General features: G+C 36.9%; 3 protein-coding genes across 11 annotated transcripts; 1 reads left to right on the top strand and 2 right to left on the bottom strand.

Annotated features, from left to right (window-relative positions):
* Nucleotides 1-918: 918 nt before the first annotated feature.
* On the top strand, nucleotides 919-3656 carry rbm48 (RNA binding motif protein 48). The gene is made up of 5 exons (XM_007259793.4): nucleotides 919-1075; nucleotides 1859-2049; nucleotides 2496-2641; nucleotides 2732-3333; nucleotides 3424-3656. Exons 1-5 carry the CDS (start codon nucleotides 953-955, stop codon nucleotides 3481-3483), a joined length of 1122 nt encoding a protein of 373 aa, XP_007259855.3. The 5' UTR covers nucleotides 919-952; the 3' UTR covers nucleotides 3484-3656.
* efcab1 (EF-hand calcium binding domain 1) lies at nucleotides 3481-6480 on the bottom strand. Its single transcript, XM_007259790.4, has 6 exons — nucleotides 6324-6480; nucleotides 4446-4601; nucleotides 4253-4357; nucleotides 4015-4166; nucleotides 3822-3926; nucleotides 3481-3620 (listed from the first exon to the last, which is right to left on the bottom strand). Exons 1-6 carry the CDS (start codon nucleotides 6397-6399, stop codon nucleotides 3585-3587), a joined length of 630 nt encoding a protein of 209 aa, XP_007259852.3. The 5' UTR covers nucleotides 6400-6480; the 3' UTR covers nucleotides 3481-3584.
* A 2025-nt stretch (nucleotides 6481-8505) lies between these two features.
* On the bottom strand, nucleotides 8506-15707 carry grna.2 (granulin a, tandem duplicate 2). 9 transcript variants are annotated; one of them, XM_049475405.1, is made up of 12 exons: nucleotides 15602-15706; nucleotides 15210-15344; nucleotides 13509-13790; nucleotides 13292-13429; nucleotides 12569-12730; nucleotides 12331-12465; nucleotides 11563-11724; nucleotides 11325-11459; nucleotides 10348-10509; nucleotides 10131-10268; nucleotides 8902-9057; nucleotides 8506-8807 (listed from the first exon to the last, which is right to left on the bottom strand). In XM_049475405.1, the coding sequence occupies exons 2-12, from the start codon at nucleotides 15342-15344 to the stop codon at nucleotides 8679-8681; spliced, it is 1734 nt and encodes a 577-aa protein (XP_049331362.1). In that variant the 5' UTR covers nucleotides 15602-15706; the 3' UTR covers nucleotides 8506-8678. The 9 variants fall into 9 exon arrangements, with proteins under 9 accessions (XP_049331362.1, XP_049331361.1, XP_049331367.1 ...); XM_049475404.1 differs by having other exon boundaries at nucleotides 8902-9066; XM_049475410.1 differs by lacking the exon at nucleotides 12331-12465 and having other exon boundaries at nucleotides 8902-9066; nucleotides 11563-11629; nucleotides 12636-12730; nucleotides 15602-15707.
* Between the last annotated feature and the right edge of the window lie 6712 nt (nucleotides 15708-22419).

Below are 22419 nucleotides of genomic sequence, written 5' to 3' on the forward strand. Positions count from 1 at the left end.
TGAAGGTGATATAGTTTAAAAGATCAATCTGCCCACACAAATAATAAATATTAAAAATATATGTTTACATTTTTATATTTTTTTATACATTAAATATTTTTTATTTATACATTTATATTTTTATCATAAAAATAATACAAATAAAATTGAAAGGGTATATGTTTATATTGTTAATAAAATATTCATACATGTAGGACATTTAAATTATTAAAAATATTAAAGGTTAAAATAGATTTTTTTTCTTACCATTTCACAAATGCATTAGCATGTATATTACATGATTTAATAGGTTTTTGTCATTAAAACAATGATTATCTAGGTAATGATAGTTTTAAATGTCTCTCTGCACATTCAGAATACAGAAACATTCAGAATATATTTAAGGCAAAAGTGTGGGAAACATACATCACAAAATATATTTCTTAATTTTGGTTGACACGCTACAATTCTGATATCAATATGAAAAGTATAAATTTGGGTTTCCACCCATGCTGTACATATTCACACACTGATAAATATTTTACACAATATTTAAAGACATTTTCACAATGCACAGTATTCAGACAGTATTTAGTATTTATTTAAATGTATCAGCAGTAGCATATTCTGCTATTAAATGCTCTTTCACAATGTTTTGTACAGTGATTATTAATTAAATCACTCTCTGTAATAAAATGTATGATTGGGTCAGTGTTCTTTAAGTAATGATGATACATCCTCGATTTCTCATGATACGATATTATATATATTGTACTATATTTTAGTACAAAAATATATACTATTGTCTATTTTTGTATTTATTAAAATTTTTATTTAACATTTTTTATTACATGATTACAGTTTATTTCAGTATGTGTTTCTCGCTGAACGTGGATCACTATCTGTGATTGATTATTCGGGTCTGGGTCTGTGTTTAGTTCTGCGCTGTTGTCGGGGACGCTGGGTAATCATCATGGCGGCTCTGAAGCCGGGCTCTGTGTGGGACACACCGCAGGTCTACAAACACCACGAGCAGCAGAGCGCCTGTCTCACCCGCCCGAAGTACAGAGAAGGGAGGAGACTGAAGGCTGTGAAGGTCAGTGAGCTGTTTTTACTGAAACTCCGTACTGAGAGGAGAATAACGGGCCTACAGCCCCAGTGTTTAGACTGCTAGCCTAGCTTAAGTTAGCTGTTTGGCTACACGAGCCTCCCTGTCATCACTGAATCTCCCCAAATCTATAGTTAGTTAACAGAAAGATAGACAATACATAATATATAATGAAGTATATATTATCTGTATACTGAATTATATAGCTACAGTACCAGTAAAACGTTTAAACAAACCTTCTCATTCAATGTTTTTTCTTTATTCGTTTATTTATTTGTCTTTTCTACATTCTAAATTAATATAGATCAAAACAATTAAGGGACACGTAGAATTAATCAGAAGTAATCAGAGAAACAAATATTGATTTCTGAACTCTTAAAACTTTATGAATATGAACTTGTTTTCTTTGCATTATTTGAGGTCTGAAAGCTCTGCTTCTTTTTTGTTATTTCAGCCATTTCTCATTTTCTGCAAATAAATGCTTTACATGACAGTATTATTTGGAATTATAGTTTATAGAATAAAACACTAATGTTCATTTTACTCAAACATATAACTATAAATAGCAAAATCGGAGAAACTGATTCAGAAACTGAAGTGGTCTCAATTTTTTTCCAGAGGTGTATATATAGGGACAGTTTCCCAGACAAAGAAGTCTAATCTTGGGCCGCATATATTTGTGAATGGAAATGTTCCACAATAAAGCAAAACAGTCTACGGCTCGGCTTAATCCTGACTGTATCCTGTATCTTCTGCTTTGTCAATCTGTAGGTTTATACGATTAACCTAGAGTCTCGGTTTCTGCTGGTGCAAGGAGTGCCTGCTGTTGGGGTAATGACTGAGCTGGTGCAGCTCTTTGCTCTCTATGGAGTGGTGGAAGAATACAGAGTACTGGATGAGTATCCTGCAGAACAGTTCACTGAAGTTTATCTTATCAAGTTCCAAAAGCTTACAAGTGCAAGGTGAGAATAAAACCTCAAACATGGAAAGATGTAAATCATACAGTAGATAGCATGGTTAGATTAAAATTGTCACTTGTGTTTTATTTAAAATAAGAATAATTTAGCATTTTTCTTAAACCCTGTAATGTGCATGTATTTTACTTAGGCTAAATAGTTTCATTGAATGTTGCCATTAAACCATATGCCAAACCATATTAAAATAAAATTTAAAAAACACATCCCCATTATACATCATAGATAGGATAGTATTTCGAAGTAGTATGACCGTTCTATTGACACACTCTCCTTGGTTTAGACATGCCTCTTAAGATGTTATCAAATGGACATTGTATACACATGTCCTCCTTGGTTAAGACATGCCTCTTAAGATGTATCATGCATGTTTTCAAGCACATTTTAAGATATCCCAAGATCTGTTGATAGCTGAGTAATTTTGTCTGTTTCAGGGCTGCCAAAAGAAAAACAGATGAAAGAAGCTTCTATGGGGGTCTGCTTCATGTTTGCTATGCCCCTGAACATGAGACTGTGGAAGACACAAGAAGGAAGTTACAGGACAGGAGAAGATATGTTTACAGAACAACCCAAAGATTAGGTATTTTGTACGCTTGCATCACACACATTTTTGTTTCTGCAATCCATGTAATTAACCAGTTTGTCTGGTTGTACTGCACCTTTATTACAGAAAGGGAATGTGAGCAAGAACAGGCTACAGAGAAAACAACTCCTGCCAGTTCAGAGACACCAGCTCCATCATCAGTGTATGAAGATAGGACATGTCCTCGAAGTTCCCAAGAGGACAATTGTAGTTCCAGCACATCTTCTAGCTTTCCATTATTGCCGCTACCACCTCATGAAAGAGTTCATCAGCACTATTTTTCATCTAAGGACTCATTTAAGTCTGTGAAGACTGTACATGAAGGCAGTGTACCTACAGAAGATAGAATGGGATCTTTACACAACTTCATCCCTAGTAACCGTGCCCCAGATGATTGCAAGCAGACCACACAGTGGTCAGACCTGCCTTCTGGTTCTACCTTTGGCAACGAAGAGAGAAGTATTATCAAAAAACCCAAACATCCGCCAAGCACTGCACCAAGGTTTATACCAAGGACTGCACAATTAGAAAACAGGAAAAGGAAAATGGAGGACAGTACAGACTTGTTAGGTGTGGCAGACAGAAATGCCCCCTTGTATGGACCCAAACTACCAGAACTACCAAAGATGGACATGGAAGATGCATCATTAAACAAAACGGCAAACATCATCAGGCAAACAATGTCAAAGGTCAGCATTATAAGTATTTTTTTTTACTGTTATGAATGTTATAGAATAGTTAAAACGTATGTCTGAAATTGTCTCTCTTTTTCTTTTTAGGTTGCATCAGTTCCATCTGAAAAGAAGACAACAGCTGTAAAAGCACGGCGAAGAATATAATTTTCTCTTGTCTTCAGTGTGCATTTTTTATTGATGTACTGTAATAGTGGTTTATTGTAAAATAGCACTGTTCATTTTTCTTTATATGAGTGATTCACTTGTTACTGGAAAGCATGTTGCTCAAATTCCAGGGTCCTCTGAAAACAAACAAAAATACACATTTATTTATTAAATTGTATTTTTCTATAAATGTCAAAATAAAAAAAATCTGAAGACAGACAACTGTCATTTTAAGTATTATTACAGTAAGATGGATGGTATAGTAAGAATATTAAATTATTAAAACAATAATGACACTCATGCAGAACATTGCAAAACGTAAAATTTAACAATTTTACCTTTGCATCAGGAAGACAAGTTCCGAAAGCTTCTAATAGCAGATTTTCCTCTCTTACAGACTTCTCAAAATCACTATATGAAAGTCTGCTGTCATGGTCATAATCCTGAATGCCGAAAACAGAAATCATTTTTAGTGTATCTGTTATATTTTTGACTGACTGTGCTCAACTATCTCCCCAGCTGTGGTCTCACCATTTTCTTTAGTATTATTTCCACAAGGTCCTTAATCCCTTCATCAGGTTCTTCTTCAGTCGGCTGTCTGATCAGACTGTTCTTCAACATGTGGAACATTTCCTCCCTCGATATGTAGCCATCTCCATTAAGGTCGTACACCTCAAAACAGTCTGATCGTTTTAGAGAAATGAGCATGGATTAAGAACAGTGATCTGAGAATTATCTTCATCACACAATCTGTTCAGCTCAGTCTTACATTTGATCTTTTCATCCAAGGTGCCTCGAAGGAAGACTGACAGTCCTTCCACCCACTCCTTTACACTGATATAGCTGTCATTGTCGCTGTCGAAGGACCGGAAGACTGTGTGGGTTGGAGAAATGTTGGCTTTAGAGATGTGATATTGACTTCTACAAGTTCTAGCCTTTACATATAGAAATAGTTCCCTTACCTCTGTCCATAATCATGTCGTCTGTCAGTCCAAACGTGTTGTGTAGGATGTTTCTGAATTTTCCCCGGTCCAGACCAAGCCCTGCTCTCTTCTCTGTCTGCCCTTCCAGCAACTCATTAAAGAGTCGAATGAGGCACTCTGCCTCTGTTTTATTAACTAGAGTAAGAGGATTGTTCTGGTTATACTTATTGACTTTCAGATAATGGCAGAGTTGGACAAACCATGAGCAGTATTAAAAAAAGATTTAAGTAGAGAATAATGTACAGAACTGCAATCAGAACATCTTACAGGTCATATTAAAATAATCAGCATGAATTGGTACACAGATAAGAGGTCATTGAAATAGTACATATCTCTTTTTGGGCTCATTGTTGTTTAAATTGTTAATTAGAGACCTTAGGATTGTATGGGTATAGGCTGTATATACACTGACATGTCAAAAGTCATGAGGTAGCAGAATGTAAATTGTTGATAAAGTGTTACATTATTACATTAATGTAATAATGATCGTGACCTGCAGTATCTGGCTAGAAAAGGAATGTATTATACGTTTATGTTGTCATTAAAACTGCTGGGTAAGAAGGCTTGGTTCTGTTTTATGGAAGAATTAGAGCTGCTACAGGTGTAGGCTTTTATATACTAATAGACAAAATAGGACATTTTTCTCTGACTGAAATGCAAAGAAGAGTTTACAGGGTTCTCACTCTTCAGAAAATGAATAATGTCCATTCCTGAAGTAAACACATACAATTTTACCTAATTCAAATGTGCGACTCCTTGGTTTTAGAGCTGTACTTGGACATGAAGAAAATTGGTGAAGTGGGTGGATGCCACTGTTTTTTGGGTGCCTCCGTGTCTGTTACCTTCTGGCTCTCTCCCTTTAGTTAGGCTGTTATATTCAGATTGGCCGGAACCACACTATGAAAATGTTGCATGTTGCTTGTTCTTCATGAATCCAGTCACCCACCACAGATCAGCTGCCCATGGCCCAGTTTATGCCAACGATCTTGGACTAGTTGCTCACTTTTTTCACTACTGATTACATCAAAATTTATATGAACTTTAACTAAGAATTGTTGTAACCACTTCTGCTGGTGCGGCTATTCACCTGAATACATTAGGTATTATTTATTACATTGTTATTATGTAAATGTTTAAAGACTGAAACTTTGAAACTGTGTGCAGTTTTAATTTCTCCTAGCTATTTGGGATTAGTAGGACCTAACCAGTAGAAAAACTTTGTCTTTGTAAGGGAAGTAATTTACTATTTTATTTTACAATTAAAAATGATCCATTGCCAGTTGGGATTAGAAGGAAGCATAGGCTAAAAACATTTTTTTGCTTTCAACATTAAGTAAATAAACTAGTTTTAAAAGTAAAATTGCAAAAAAAAAAAAAAAAAAATGCAATTTCTGTCTGGACTGGCTGTAAAAATATTTAACTGACACTGGGTTTCAAGAGGTTAAAGGTTGTCTGACCAAAGGAGGATGGATCCCCCTTATATATTAGCCTTGATGTTCTCAATATATGATGTCTCCACTGTCTCCAAACTGGAAATAAATAACATTCAGCTAGACTCATGAACCTACAGCTAGCTGACTTGCTTTATGTAGTTATGTAGTTTATGTAGCTTTTCCACACAACAGTGCAGCTTCACAAACCTCAGTAAATCAGGAATTAGTAGCATAGTAGAGTTATTGTGACTAGAAAAAAGGTTTCACGCCAAATATCTAGTCTGTTAGATATTCCAGGGACTGAGCTAAACAAGTTTACCTAAATTAGCTAGTTAATGTAGCTAGCCGATCGGCTAACCCATCAGATTTCTGTGGTTAACAAGTAAACAGTAGCTCAGAGGCAGTGGTGAATCTAAATACTCACAGTGTTTGGCTTGTTTACACAGCTTTTCCGCCAGGTTTTGGATCATTTTCTTAGTCATCGCCGACATCTCAGACATTTTAAACACAGAAACAACACACACATATATATATATATAAAAACACTGCCGCTGCCGGGATGTGTACACCGCGTTGCTATTAGCAACCCCAATCCGCGAGAAGGGGGAGGAGCAACAGCTGACCTTACCTTTTTTGGTAATACATTTATTTGAATATTATTTGTCCACAAAGTAATCACACACACACAATAAGGTAGAAATAATAATAAAAAAATCAAGCTATAGAAATGTATAAATTAAATCCAAATGCTATATGAGAATAAAACAAGCTATAAGTTATACAGTTACTTTACATTACATTACATTACATTTGGCAGACGCTTTTGTCCAAAGCGACTTACAATATTGAAGTGCAAATAATAGAAGAGGTTAAGTACAAAAATAATAGAAGTTAAAAATAAAGCATCTATAGATAGGGCCTTAAGGAGGTCAGAGGGAAATAATGGAATAGAGGAGTAGAGAAGAGGAAGAAGGAGATGAGGTTAGAATTAGTTAGTTTGTTAGAGGTGTTAGGAGAGTAAGTGCTCTTTGAAGAGCTCTGTCTTCAGGAGTTTCTTAAAGATAGCGAGAGATTCTCCTGATCTGGTAGTGGAAGGTAGTTTGTTCCACCATTGGGGAACTCTGTATGAGAACAGTCTGGATTGCTTTGTGTGAATGTTTGGCAAAGCGAGGCGACGTTCATTGGAGGAGCGCAGCGGCCGGGAGGTAGCGTAAGCCTTCAGGAGTGAGTGCAGGTAGGAAGGAGCCTGTACTGTCATCACCTTGTAGGTGATTGTAAGCGCTTTGAATTTGATGCGAGCAGCAACCGGTAGCCAGTGGAGCTCAATGAGCAGCGGAGTGACATGTGCCCGTTTTGGTTGGTTGAAGACCAAACGTGCTGCTGCGTTCTGAATCATCTGTAGTGGTTTTACTACACAGGCCGGGAGGCCAGTTAGTACGGCATTGCAGTAGTCGAGGCGTGAGATTACCACAGCTTGTACCAGGAATTGGGTGGCCTGTTGCGTCAGAAACGGTCGAATTTTTCCGATGTTGTATGCAACAGTTAGTATGCAAATATAATGGTATAAGGAATGCAGCTAGCAATTATATCTATATTGATATAAAAAGGTAATAATACAATTAATGAGATAATAAATAAGTAAAATAAATAACAACAACAAGACTTTATTCTTCCTGAAAAGAATGAGTAACATTAAATAATATGCTATGTATTTCTTTGTTTCTAGTAAATAAAGAAGGTAGAACAGTTAGCTAGCTAAAAAGGGTCTTTCTTTTTTAAAGATTGTGATTAGCTTCCGTGGAGCCCAAGAGGTCATGGTTAGAAAAATGGTAGATAGTAACCTGAGATGTACAGTAAGGAAGTAAAACTACTTCACTACTGTAATAAAGTTTTAAAATGCTGTATCTGTATCTACTGGAGTATTATTTTCTCCTATTTCTACTTTTACTTCACTACATATTCTTGATGAGTTTAATACTGTAATACTGTACTTTTACTTTCAGTACTTTAGTAATACCTTTTACAATACACTAATTGCAATACTTAAGCAGAAAAAGGTTGAATACTTTATTCTTCCTCTTAAGTGTGGAGCTTAAAGAACACTTCAACTTCTAATCGTTTTCAATAGAGCACTTGTATTTTTACTCAAATCTGAGTCTCTAGTACTTTATGCTAGTACTTTATTTATATACTCTTTTTGCAATCCCAAACTGTATATTTGTAGATAAATCTGCATATATAAAACTGCATATATCATACCAGTCAAAAGTTTGGACATACTTCTTTTCATTTAATTTTCTTTTTTTTTTTTTTTACATTATTAATTTCATATTTCATAAAAGGAGGTGCTGAACAATAGTTGCTGCTTTTCCTTCAAGCTGTGAAGCTCCAGCTTGTCCCAAATCACCATCTCTTTTGGGTTTAGGTCAGAAGATTGTGGATGACAAACACTTTTTGTTCACTACATAATTCCACATAGTTTTACTGTCTTTAATATTATTCTGCAATGTAGAAAATAAATTAGTTTTAAAGTTTTAAATCACCCAAAATGCTTCTTAAAAAAGATCTTTACTAGATTAAAGACAGGTAATACAAAATCTGGGACATGACTTTGGAAAACTTTATTAGTCAATTGACAGTTATTGAACAAAAAGCAGAAAAAACTGTAAGGAGGCAAAATATAGTGCAAACATGTTAAAAATTATAGTCAGTGTATGTCTCTTTTTAATTAAATTGATTATTTAATCATTATCTGTTCACAGATAATCAGTGCAAAGATTTAGAGGAACCATGCAGTTTTCCTGGGGCGAGCTGGAACCCTTGAGTAGCCTTTCTTGCATGAGGAGTAGGCTGAGTCACAGTTGTAGCCAAATTCACAGCAGTGCTTCCCATCCTTACAGCACTGACCCTTTACAAGAAAATGCAGCACAACAGAAAGATTACTCCAAATACATCAGTTTATCTAAATGCATATTACTTCATGAATTAATTCAACAATTTACCAGTTTATAGGGACAACATCCCCACTCGCCGGTTGGTGCCTGACAGCAGGTGTATTCAGCTGGGCAGTAGAAGCGACCGTTGCAGCGGATGACCCCTTCCTGGACTTGGTTGTCTAAAGCTGGCTCTAGGGGAACCAGCGGAGCAGGCTGATCCTCCTGAAGGTACTAAATGTTTAGATTTATCGTGAGATACAGGCTTCACAGGTGCTGTTCCATTCTATTTTTGTGCAATGGCTATTCTATACTACAGTAGACATATACTGTATAGCACTAAAATTTAAATGGCAGACTGACAGGATTTTAGCTTGTTCATTAGTTGTGACTTGTTTGTTGGAATAATACAGTTTTAAGAGCACAGGTTTGGGTGTTATTCTCTCTGTACTCCAGAAACTGTTTAGGTGTTCCTTCACCCGCTCACCTGATCTACTGCAATTAAGCTCTAACTAAATAAACAGTTGTATTGTATAGTAATACTGGATTTACAGGTTAGGAGAGGTTTGGAAAGCTTTAAGTTTACATATTACCAATGTAAGACAGCATTGTATCTCCTTTTTTGTCTGTTTTTTTCTGTAAAAGTTTTTATAATTACATTAGATATTGTAAGCTAAGAAGGTCTTTTCTTTTTCTGTAAAGCTGCCATTTTTAAAAAGGTTTTGCAAAAGGGTTTTGCATGACTGTGACTACATACTTATGAAGTGACTACATATTTATGAAGAGAATGGGTCTATCATTATAAGAGCAGAGCTGTAAATGATTTTTAGTTTAAAAAACGTAAATTTAAAACATAAATGTAAGAAAATCCCTAGTAAAATATTGGTAAAATGAAGAAGACATACTACTCCGCTAAAAGCCCATGAATGATTTGAAGGTTTAAAATTGAAGGTTTAACTTCTTAAACTCCTTGGAACAATGGTTTCTGGAATTGTCTTCACTTCTCCTCACTGTTATAACTTTACAGCCAGTTTGCACTGTTTTGCATGTAGTCAATGACTTGTAATCTTTAGGGTGTAAAAAAACTCATCTTCTGAGTTCCTTCCTCTTTGCATTTATAATTAAATGCCAGCTAAACTCTGATTAGCATGTGCAAGCTGTCATGCCCTACTTCCTTTTTGCACTCTCTGGTTTTATCACTTTTAATCTGGCAATGGTTAATGTTTTACCAGTTAGTGTTTGACCCAGATACTCTTAAAGAGTCATGTGACTTTTTACTACATCACTGAAGAATGTACCTGTTTGTTTTGCATTAGCATGGCGGGCTGTGGAGAAGAAGAACGAATACTCAGTGCTCCCTGCATGCAGCGGGTAGAGGTGCTGTCACAGTGGTAACCATGCGGGCAGCAGTGGATGCCATCACGACAACACTGACCCTAGAGGAGGAACAGATACAGTGTCAAAGAAAGATCCACAAATCTGCTAAACTGTATGCACATGCTAATGTATACACACCATATTGTAGGGGCAGCAGGCCCACCGTCCATAAGGGGTCCTGCAACACGTTGTACCATCAGGGCAGGTGTAGGAGCTGTCACAATGCACCATGGGGGAAGAGTCATCGGATAACTCCACTACAGTAGCCGAGGGCTTTTCCTCAGTCTCTTCCACAGCTTTCTGAAAAGACACAGGGATGTTGTATCATGGCAGCCCCTTTCAAATCCAAGGAGATTTATTCACCAGCTGAATGAAATGAAAAATTTCCTTTTAAAATCTACTCATATAGTTCAAAAACTTTAAGATGTTGGGCGCTGAGTGATCCAGCGGTCTAAAGCGCTGCCACTATGAGCAGGAGGTCGCAGGTTCGAACTCCCGCTCATGCAGCTTTGCCATCAAGCTGCCGGCGCTCAGAGGGAGCAAAATTGGCCCTCCTCCCTCAGGGTGGGTAGATGGCGCTCTCTCCCCACATCACTCCTAGGGTGATGTCTGAGCCGAGCCGCTGTGCATTCCTTCAAGCGTGCTGGCTGCTCAGCAATGCTACATCAGCAGCAGCTCGAAAAGAAGCTGTGGCTGGCTCACGTGTATCGGAGGAGGCATGTGTTGGTCTTCGTCCTCCGGGTGTGTTGGGGCATTACTAGTGATGGGGGGAGTCCTAATGAATGGGTTGGGTAATTGGCCGTGTAAATTGGGGAGAAAATGGGAAAAATTAAAAAAATTGCATGTAGTTAATGACTTGTAATCCTTAGAGTGTAAAAATAATCTTATATACTAAGTTTCTTCCTCTCTGCATTTATAATTAAATACCAGCTAAAACTGATTCCTAATCAGCTGGTTTGAATTATGGTGCCTAACTTCCTTTTGAAGCTCTCAGTTTTTAATCACTTCGAAACTGGTAATGTTTAACTTTTTACCAATTCAGCTGCATATTAGTCACTGAGTCAGACACTCTTAAAGAGTCATGTGACTTTTTACTACATCACTGAAGAATGTACCTGTTCTTGGATTAGCATGGCGGGCTGTTGAGAAGAAGAGCGGATACTCAGTGCTCCCAGTGTGCAGCGGGTAGAGGTGCTGTCACAGTGGTAACCATGCGGGCAGCAGTGGATGCCGTCACGACAACACTGACCCTAGAGGAGGAACAGATACAGTTTTAGATCCAGACACTCCAAAACCACAAGACAGATCCAACTGAACCTGCTGAACCGTACCGACATGCTAATGTATACACACCATATTGTAGGGGCAGCAGGCCCACCGTCCATAAGGGGTCCTGCAACACGTTGTACCATCAGGGCAGGTGTAGGAGCTGTCACAATGCACCATGGGGGAAGAGTCACCGGATAACTCCACTAGAGTAGCCGAGGGCTTTTCCTCAGTCTCTTCCACAGCTTTCTGAAAAGACACAGGGATGTTGTATCATGGCAGCACCTTTCAAAAAGGTTTTGCAAAACGTTTTTGCATGACTGCGACTATATACAAATATCAAATCACTAAGTGTGCTGCCATAAAAGAACCACTTTCAGTTCCAATGGCATTCATTGACCAGCTGAAGAAAAGAAGAAATTTCCTCCTAAAATCTACTCATGCATTATTCATAAAGATTCTGACATTGTCATTTGTTCAATTTATGAAGAGAATGGGTCTATCATTATAAGAGCAGAGCTGAGAAAGATTATGTAGTTTCAAAGCTTTAAGAAGTTACTGAGAAACTACTCTGGTACTGTTTTGCATGTAGTCAATGACTTGTAATCCTTATAGTGTAAAAATAATCTATTAAGTTTCTTTTTTCTCTGCATTTTTAATTAAATACCAGCTAAAACTGATTCCTAATCAGCTGGTTTGCACTATGGTGCCTAACTTCCTTTTGAAGCGCTCAGTTTTTAATCACTTCGAATCTGGTAATGTTTAACTTTTTACCAATTCAGCTGCATATTACTCACTGAGTCAGACACTCTTAAAGAGTCATGTGACTTTTTACTACATCACTGAAGAATGTACCTGTTCTTGGATTAGCATGGCGGGCTGTTGAGAAGAAGAGCGGATACTCAGTGCTCCCAGTGTGCAGCGGGTAGAGGTGCTGTCACAGTGGTAACCATGCGGGCAGCAGTGGATGCCGTCACGACAACACTGACCCTAGAGGAGGAACAGATACAGTTTTAGATCCAGACACTCCAAAACCACAAGACAGATCCAACTGAACCTGCTGAACTGTACCGACATGCTAATGTATACACACCATATTGTAGGGGCAGCAGGCCCACCGTCCATAAGGGGTCCTGCAACATGTTGTACCATCAGGGCAGGTGTAGGAGCTGTCACAATGCACCATGGGGGAAGAGTCATCGGATAACTCCACTAGAGTAGCCGAGGGCTTTTCCTCAGTCTCTTCCACAGCTTTCTGAAAAGACACAGGGATGTTGTATCATGGCAGCACCTTTCAAAAAGGTTTTGCAAGAGGTTTTTTCATAACTACGACTATATACAAATATCAAATCACTAAGGTTGTTGCCATAGAAGAACAACTTTCAATTCCAATGGCATTCATTCACCAGCTGAAGAAAAGAAGAAATTTCCTCTTAAAATCTACTCATGAATTTTTCATGAAGATTCTGACATTCAACAGCTTTTTTATTTGGGATCTGTTCAATTTATGAAGAGAATGGGTCTATCATTATATGAACAGAGCTGTGAACGATTCTGTAGTTTAAAAACTTTAAGAAGTTACTGAGAAACTACTCTGGTACTGATTTGCATGTAGTTAATGACTTGTAATTCTACTGAGTTCCTTCCTTTTTGCCTATTCTAATTAAATGTCAGCTAAAACTGATTCTAAATCAACTGGTCTGAATAATAGGCCATACTTCCTTTTGGAGCTCTCAGTTTTTAATCACCAGTTCAAATTACTCACTGACCCAGATAAAGTCATGTGATTTTTTTACTACATCACTGAAGAATGTACCTGTTTGGCTTGGATTAGCATGGCGGGCTGTGGAGAAGAAGAACGGTTACTCAGTTCTCCCTGCATGCAGCGGGTAGAGGTGCTGTCACAGTGGTAACCATGCGGGCAGCAGTGGATGCCGTCACGACAACACTGACCCTAGAGGAGGAACAGATATAGTGTCAAAGAAAGATCCACAAATCTTCTAAACTGTATGCACATGCTAATGTATACACACCATATTGTAGGGGCAGCAGGTCCAATGTCCATAAGGGGACCTGCAACACGTTGTACCATCAGGGCAGGTGTAGTAGCTGTCACAATGCACCATGGGGGAAGAGTCATCAGATAACTCCACTACAGAAGTGGAGGGCTTTTCCTCAGTCTCTTCCACAGCTTTCTGAAGAGGCATGAAGATGTCGTACCATGGCAGCCCCTGTTTCACACACCCCTGTGGACTACTTGGGTCACATTTGTAGCCGTGTGGACAGCAGTATTCCTGGCCTGGACAGCAGACAGCCTTAACAATGACACACAGAGCATGTTTATTAATTAGAGTTCACTGTATATTTTTAAAATCTAATATCAAGTAGCTACTCCAAAAAATGCTTTTATTTCTATTAATCTTTACTATCTGCTGTATACTTTGATTCCTTAAAGGACCTCTACAAATAGGAGCTATATTTATCTCCAGCACTAGCCTACATGAAGAAACACACACATTAACACACTGTCCTGAAATGCATTCAGAATCTTCAGTAGATGCTATTTAGGGACTTAAAGTGAAGGACAAAGAGCTTTAAAGAAATTTCCACATCTTCTACAGGGTCTGTTACACTCATGCCAGTGATGCCACCATTAATTTTTGGGTTAAACTCCAGAATTCTTATGGCTTATCATTTTGTAATTACATTATTTTGTGGATAGCTTATTTTTAAGTTACAATGCAATAAGTTACAAAGTCTTCTATAACATCTATAAGATGCATAAATGTTGGTGTAGAATAGCGGGTAATGTAAAAGGCTATAGTGCAATCTAAGCAAAATATGTTCCTTATTTAGTACTGAAAATGGCCCCTTTCATGTATAAAAGTAGTGCAAACCCTTATTGGTGCTATATTGAGCCATAGTTTAATTTTAACTAAGGCTGGGCAATATAGTCTAAAAGTATATAATTGATATACAGCTCTGGAAAAAAATAAGAGACCACTTCAGTTTCTGAATCAGTTTTTTTCTGATTTTGCTATTTATAGCTATATGTTTGAGTAAAATTAACATTGTTGTTTTATTCTATAAACTACGAACATTTCTCCCAAATTCCAAATAAAAATATTGTCATTTAGAGCATTTATTTGCAGAACATGAGAAATGGCTAAAATAAAAAAAGAAAATGCAGAGCCTTCAGACCTTAAATAATGCAAAGAAAACAAGTTCATATTCATAAAGTTTGAAGAGTTCAGAAATCAATATTTGGTGGAATAACAGTTTTCATGCATCTTGGCATGTTCTTCTCCACCAGTCTTACACACTGCTTTTGGATAACTTTACACCACTCCTGCTGCAAAAATTCAAGCCACTCATCTTGGTTTTATGGCTTGTGGTCATCCATCTTCCTCTTGATTATATTCCAGAGGTTTTAATTTTTTTCCAGAGCTGCATTTTGTTTTATACAACAAATAAACAATGACCATCTTGCAATATCTCTCGTTCCACAAAGGTTACCATTGGCAGGAGAATTGCGTGGGTCATTTGTATGTAAACAGTTTGGTTTTATAACTTTTTCAGTGACAACAAAGCTGTATCTAACATGATCGAACAGGTATTAAGTGACAGAAATTATTAAGTAAAGTACAGAGACTAAACAAGACTCAAAAAACTAAACAGTGTCAGAAAAAGCCTGAAATGCAAATATTAAACCAAAAACACTGAAGTCCCCTTACATTAGGAGCTGGACAGCAGGCATATCCCTGATCAGTCAGGCAGCAGGTATTATTATCTGGACATGTATGTCCATCAGGACAGGTTATATCGCTGGAGACCAGCCCTGCCATCAGCAGCACCAACACTACAATCATCTAGATTAGACACAAAAAAGATGACAATACATGCGTTATTATTATGTAATATCAGTGAAGCAATGTCAATCACAGACTGAAAGAAAACAGCACTTCAAATGGAAATGTTGTGATTTTACTGTACACTGTACTAAATAGATAGCCACTATAATTATATTCTATCTCTCTATACTATTATTACAATGTATTTTTCCAGCTGCACATATTTGCTACCAAGTCTGATTTTAACATTTAAGAAATTCAACTTTAGCATTTACCTTGTTGTGGTAAATCTTGCTGCTCACAGTTGGTGTGTCTCACTCCAGGCTCCTCATGTGACTGCAATGGCAGGAGGTGTGAACCTTATATACACCCACACACATAAGAGGAAGTGATTCTGAAAACGACAGTGTTAAGGAGACAGGCATTTGAATGGGAGGTAACAGATTGAAGAGGGGAACTCCTCTATTGCAAAGTGACATCTTACCCTGTACTAAGTTTACGGCTCTCATGTTAATAAACATGTGCTCTCATTTCACAAGGACTCAAAAACAGTATTGAATTTACGAACCTGACTTTCTGCAGCTCAGTAAACTTAACTGACCTCCTGCTCTTCTGCTTTCTGCTGAGTCACGGGGAAAGCAACTGACTGATGAAAAGATTGTTTTCATAGTACACAAGGTTTTTTCTTAAGTGGTTTGGAACAGAGAATTTTATTTTCTCAAATGTGGTCCAACAGGTTTGGGCACATCGTATTTAGTCTTTATGAAAAAAAAAGATCCTGTTTCCTTTTCTTGTAAAACAAGAAAAACAGTGCTTTTTATATTTACTTTAACTTTTAAACTTAATTTCATTTATTATATGCATCCATTCCTGTATTTTAGGCCCGCAACACATTTCAAACAGTTGATATTAACAAGTAATTATAATCATAATTTGGTACAAAAGTCTTTGAGGAGCAAGTTAGTGCTGAGAATGTCTGCAGTTTGTAACAATATTTGAGAAAACTACTGAAATGTTAAAAAATCCTCCTCAAATAAAGATTGAAAAGAAATGTGCATATTTGTCCCTCTACATTCAATATCATTATTAAACCATTTAAGGAATCTGGAGGAATTTTAAAGGGATTCCTCAGCCTGACTTGCAAAAATGGTCATTTAACAACAGCTGATAGAACCACATGAGCAAGGGAGTTGCAACTTAAAACCATGTCCAAAAGCTGTGTTAACTTTTTTAGGCTCTGAGGCATCTGGGATGGACCATCACACAGTGGAAACATGTAATAAGGTCTGGTGAATTAGTATTACAGAACTTTTTTGGAAGAAATAGAGGCCATGAGCTTCAGACCAAAAATGAAAGAGACCATCCAGATTGTTATCAGCTACAAGTCCAAAAGCCAGGGTCTGTTATGGTATTAGGGTGTGTCAGTACACTTATTGATGAAGCATTAATGCAGAATAGTACAGTGAGATATTAAAGCATCTTTTGCTCTCTTCAAGATCACAGCTTTTCCAGGGATGTCTATGCAAAAAGAGGATACTGGACTGGCCTACCTGCATACTTACATACCTTTGGTCCTCATTACAGGCAATTTGACAGCCAACATTACTTTAATTAAGGTCCTGCAAACAGCGGCCTACCTTTTTGAACAGACACTCTGGTGTAGTATTTCAACAAGACAATGCATGTCCACATACTGCTGCCATCTCAAGAGCTTGCCTTGTGGACACTGATTCTATGCCATGACCAACTGTCTCACCAGACTAATGAAGTCTAATGAAAATGTGTGTGATTCTATAGGACTTGCTCACATCTCTCCACCCCTACCAGAAAAAATCTGCAGGAACTGTGCAAGAATTTTCCAGCTGCATGGGGTGAATTATTGAAGGACACCATTAGAAACCTGTACAACCCTATGCTGAGTTCTGTTCTTTAAAGACCCAGTAAAAAGATGATTACAGAAATATCTGCCTTTAAGGGAAAGATTTCAAAAAGAAAACAGGGTTCAGAGTGTTCTTATGTGAGGTTTATAAGTTCAAGTTTATTTGTATAGTTATTTTAACAACAGACATTGCTACAAAGTAACTTCATAAAAATGCTGGATTGAAACAAGAAAATGATGACAGTGACAGGAACAAACTTTAAAAGGAACCAAGACTCAAAAGAGGAACCCACATTCCTACGGTTGACAATGGATAGCGGGCAGAAGCATCCCAACCATGAAAAAACACAGACAGTTTTAGGGGTCAGGGGCTAAGACAACAGAGGAAGAGAAAGAATAACAAGAATGCGGAACAAAACATTAAATAAAGGTTATAAATTAGTTTGTATTTAAGTGAAATAAGTATCTGATCTCCTGCCAAAGAGCAAGAATTCTGACCCCCACAGAACGGCTTTGTGTCCATGAGGCACAAAATTAGTCCTGTCCCTTTAAGAAAGGGGCCTCTTCATCTTAACTTGCTAAAAGATACCTGTTACAGAGTCAGTCTCCTTCATTTCAAACCCCTGGACCATCACTGACAGGACCAAAAAGCTGTCAATGGACATCAGGGACAAGATTGTAGACCAGCACAAGGCTGGAATGAGCTACAAGACCATCAGAAAGGAACCTGGAGATAAAGAGACAACCGATGACACGATAATCCAAATTTGGAGAAACAATTTTAAAGAAACAAGATAATAGTCAATTGTCTTTCCTCTGGACCTCCATGCATATTACTATCTGATCTCACCTTGTTGGAGAGGAATGGTTCTGTCAGCACAAAATTACACAGAGCTGTATGTCAAAATTGTATGTTTGCATATTTTCCAGACATACAGACAGAATATACATTATATCATCTAAAAAAATAGTTCTATATAGGACAATGACAACTCTAAGTTGCACAATACAGTATATAAGTATGACCTGTTTCAAAATCCACACAGCCTATTAGCACATAAGCACATCATTTTTTTATTGGGCAATAATGGTTTTTTTTTTTTAAGTATAAGATTCATATTTACTTGATAGTTACTTTCTTCCTGAAGTATCATTAAAAATTGAACATTGCTTGAGAAATTAAAAAGGAATGATTCCCTGGATGTGTCTCTGGACTGCAGAAGAGTAGTGTAAAATCAGATCTGTCCAAACAATTACTACACATTTCATTATTTCCCTTTTTTCATTCTGGGTGGTTCCATTAACTCCCTTCAGTGTCAGGAATTAAGAAACCACACAAGTTATAGTTAGAGTTCACAGAGTTGGATCCCATCCTGATAATCCAGACTTCCTGAGATCATTTCAGAGAGTGTGACCTCTCAAAAGTAATTACTACAACTCTAAACTACTCTTAAGGCCATTAAACTGATGGACTGCCTCTTCTGGAAGAGTTAGGGCTTAAACATTTGCTTTATACTATTAACACTAATTAATTCCAGCTCTTGTAATTCGTAAGCGTCTACATCTTTCTTCCACACTGAGAGACGGAGCCAGTCTGCCTCCGTATTTGATCTACTGTAGAGTTTAAGATCCAGGCCAGTCATCTTCTTCTAGGAATGAGGTGATATTTATTACTTTCTTCCCCTTATGCAGAGAGCAAGCTAACTTTCCTTCTCTCCTCCGGTTCCTGAGTTTAACAGTACTGAATCTTCACAGCCTTGAAGAAATCATGTCTGTTGCATTGTTCTGTTTTATTCTCAACACTAATATGGGCAAAAGTGCACAAACCTGCACATTTTTGGATTTTCTTTACAGATTTAAGGATATGAAAAAAGAGTTTATCCTGCTATTGTTGGAGTAACTGTCTGCACTGTCCAGGGTATACTTTCTAATATATGTCACCGGGGAAAGGACCAAATGACAAAATAACTTTTTTTTCCGGGTATTTTATTCCGATTTTTATGAAATATGAAAATGTATATGAAATAAAAACAAAATATGAAATAAAAGCAAAATACAAACTATCAGCACTTGCTGAGCAGAAATATTAGTCTCAATGCACAACAACACTGCACCACCTATCTTTGACTTACTGCAACTGCAGTTCACGTATTTATAGACTTTTATCAGAGCTGATTTAGTTGTATTTAAAACAATACAAATAAAATGAATAGACTGTAAAACCCTAACTAAGAACACAGTACAGTATTTGGTAGTGGCACTAATAACAGAAAATAGATAAATAACATTAATACCACATTAATACCATTAACAGAGCTCTTTTAATATTTGTTTTTAAGCTCACCTCGATATACTCAGCTTTACTCAACAAGACTTGAGCATTTCATCAAGAGAACTTGGACAAACAGCTTCTGTAACCCAGAAAAATACAAGGCTTGACCACGAGGAGCACACTACCCCACTAAAAACAGGGTGACAACACTTCTGATTGTGTTTCTTAAAGTTACAGACACACATTTTAAAGGTGTATTCTCAATTCACCACCTGGCTACATATATTTTAAAGCAGAGATGTGAGGATTTTATCTCATCGTTCCCAGCTCCCCAAATTACACATCCAAAAAATAATTAAAAGGAGTACCATCCTGCTCCACAGCTCAGTGCTGGGGGTCTTTATCCCCTCAAGCACATGCCTGGTGCCAGAAATTTAATATCTATCTGCTCCAGAGAGTCCCTATTTTATAGACAATCTGTGAATGTCTGTGTCAACAATGTGTGCAACATAAAATAAAGGAATGCACTCAATGTCTATATCCTGGAAGGGTAAGGACATTCAACTCTGGAAAACAATAAGGGACCACCTAAACATGATAAGTTTCTTTAATTTACCAAATTGAACACCTCTTGAATATAATCAAGAGGAAGATGGAAGATCACAAGCCATCAAACCAAGCTGAACTGCTTGAATATTTGCACCAGGAGTGGCATAAAGTTATTCAAAAGCCGTGTGTAAGACTGGTGGAGGAAAACATGCCAAGATGCATTAAAAACTGTGATTAAAAACCAGGGTTATTCCTCCAAATATTGATTTCTGAACTCTTAAAACTTTGTGAATATGAGCTTGTTTTCTTTGCATTATTTGAGGTCTGAAAGTTCTGCATCTTTTTTTTTATTTCAGCTGTTTCTCATTTTCTGTAAATAAATGCTCTAAATGACAATCTTTCGATTTGGAATTTATGAGAAATGTTGTCCGTAGTTTATAAAATAAAACAGCAATGTTCATTTTACACAAACATATACCTATAAATAGTAAAATCAGAGGAACTGATTCAGAAACTAAAGTGGTCTCTTTATTTTTTTCCAGAGCTGTATTTTGTATCTCATCACCTACTGAAGAAAGTTACTAAATAAACTATAATATATTTATATGTTAATATTTATGTTTAGCTTTTAGCAAGTAGAAAAATTGCTAAACACACACGCACACCAAATGAAAAGTATTTTACTGATCTGCACTGCAACTAGAGGGAATTTTTAGTAATTGCATTAGTAATCTGTGTGGAAGAAGTTTGCAGAGTAGACCCTAAAAGTAATTTACAAACCAAAATAAAGTCTCTAAATTCCTCCAGAGCTCTGATAAATTGAAATCGCAGCATGTTTCTTCAGCATGTGAAAGGAGAATGGAAATGTGTTTGTTCATGTGTTTAGTAATTTCTCTTCCTGTTTATGAGGGTTCATTTTCAGTAAGCACTGTTGTAATGAGATTGACTGATCAGTTTCTCTTACTTGAACACTTATGCATTAATACACAATATTTAATACAGTTGAATATATTTTTCATTTTGATAATCAAAGAATCACTTTATCAAGACAAGACAACCATAATCACTTTACTTGTTCTGGGATCAGATGTAATTTGACTTCTGCCTTTAACCCCTACATGCAGTAAACACACACATACACACTATTGAGTACACTCAGAAGACAAACACAGTGATATTGTGAGAACACATGCCCTGAAAGGTGGGCAGCCACTGCCGACCAGGGTGCCAGTTCTCGCAATAAATTGTATGTAACAATAATAGTAATAATAAGTCTTATTTATGGGTGCTCTTTCATCAGAAAAGGGTGCCATTATTAAAGTACCTTTTATGCCACCCTTTTCCAGCAGAGAAAATAAGATGCATTGCTATATAGGGTTCTCTTGCATGTGAAAAAAAAAACATGATAAAGTCTGGTTAGGTGTTTCTATAATGAAGCAGTGCTCACCAATGAATTAAATGTAATGTGCGCTTTATCGGTGTCCATCACAATGGGATAAACTGTATTTTATACGTATAGTTGTCAATGATGGCAAAAAGTAAAAAAAATAAAAATAAAAAATCATTATCATTGTTATACTCAAACCTATTCCATCCATTTCCGGTTTCAGTTTTTGCACCCCTGCCATTGAAACAGTCTGGCACAGTTTCTGCAATTACCACTAATTATTTCCAGCTCTTGTGATTCTTAAACCTCTACATCTTTTCCCAACACTGCAGAGAAACAGAGCCAGTCTTTCTCCCCATCACATCTACTGTAAAGCTCCAAATCAGGGCCAGGCCAGTCATCTGCACATAGAGGGAGTTCAGTTATTGCGCTCACTGTGGAAGTAGTTCTCTATTGAAACTAAAAGTAACGTACAGCTGAAGCCAGTTCCTTAAATTTCTCCAGAGCGCTGCTAAAACAACCGTACAGCAAGTGCTTGAACTGACTTAAAAATGCAAACTAAATGCAAAAAACATGTGCTTGTTCATGTGTTTAATTACTTCACTGTTCCTTCACTTCCTGTTTATGAGGGTTCATTTTTAATAAGACATTGATACCGTGTGAACACTGTTGGAATAATAAATTATTTATTAAACCGTTTTTGCAAGATAGCATATTTCATACAGTTGATTATATGTTTAATTTTAATTATCCACCTTACCCACCTTATAATGTTGATATTTTGTATATATTCATTTGCTCTTGTGGAAAGTTTATAACATTACAGATTACTTAATATATACAATAAACATAAATATAAATATGAACACAAATGTGGGACACTTGCTCATTCCCTGTTTCTTCAAAAATCCTGCTTTTATCCTGCTTTTGTTGGAGTAACTGTGTCTACTGTCCAGGGAAGGCTTTCTATTAGTTTTTGGAGTATTGTAATGAGGATTTGATTGAG

The sequence above is a fragment of the Astyanax mexicanus genome, chromosome 3, assembly GCF_023375975.1.
Source record: "Astyanax mexicanus isolate ESR-SI-001 chromosome 3, AstMex3_surface, whole genome shotgun sequence".
NCBI lineage: Eukaryota > Metazoa > Chordata > Actinopteri > Characiformes > Acestrorhamphidae > Astyanax > Astyanax mexicanus.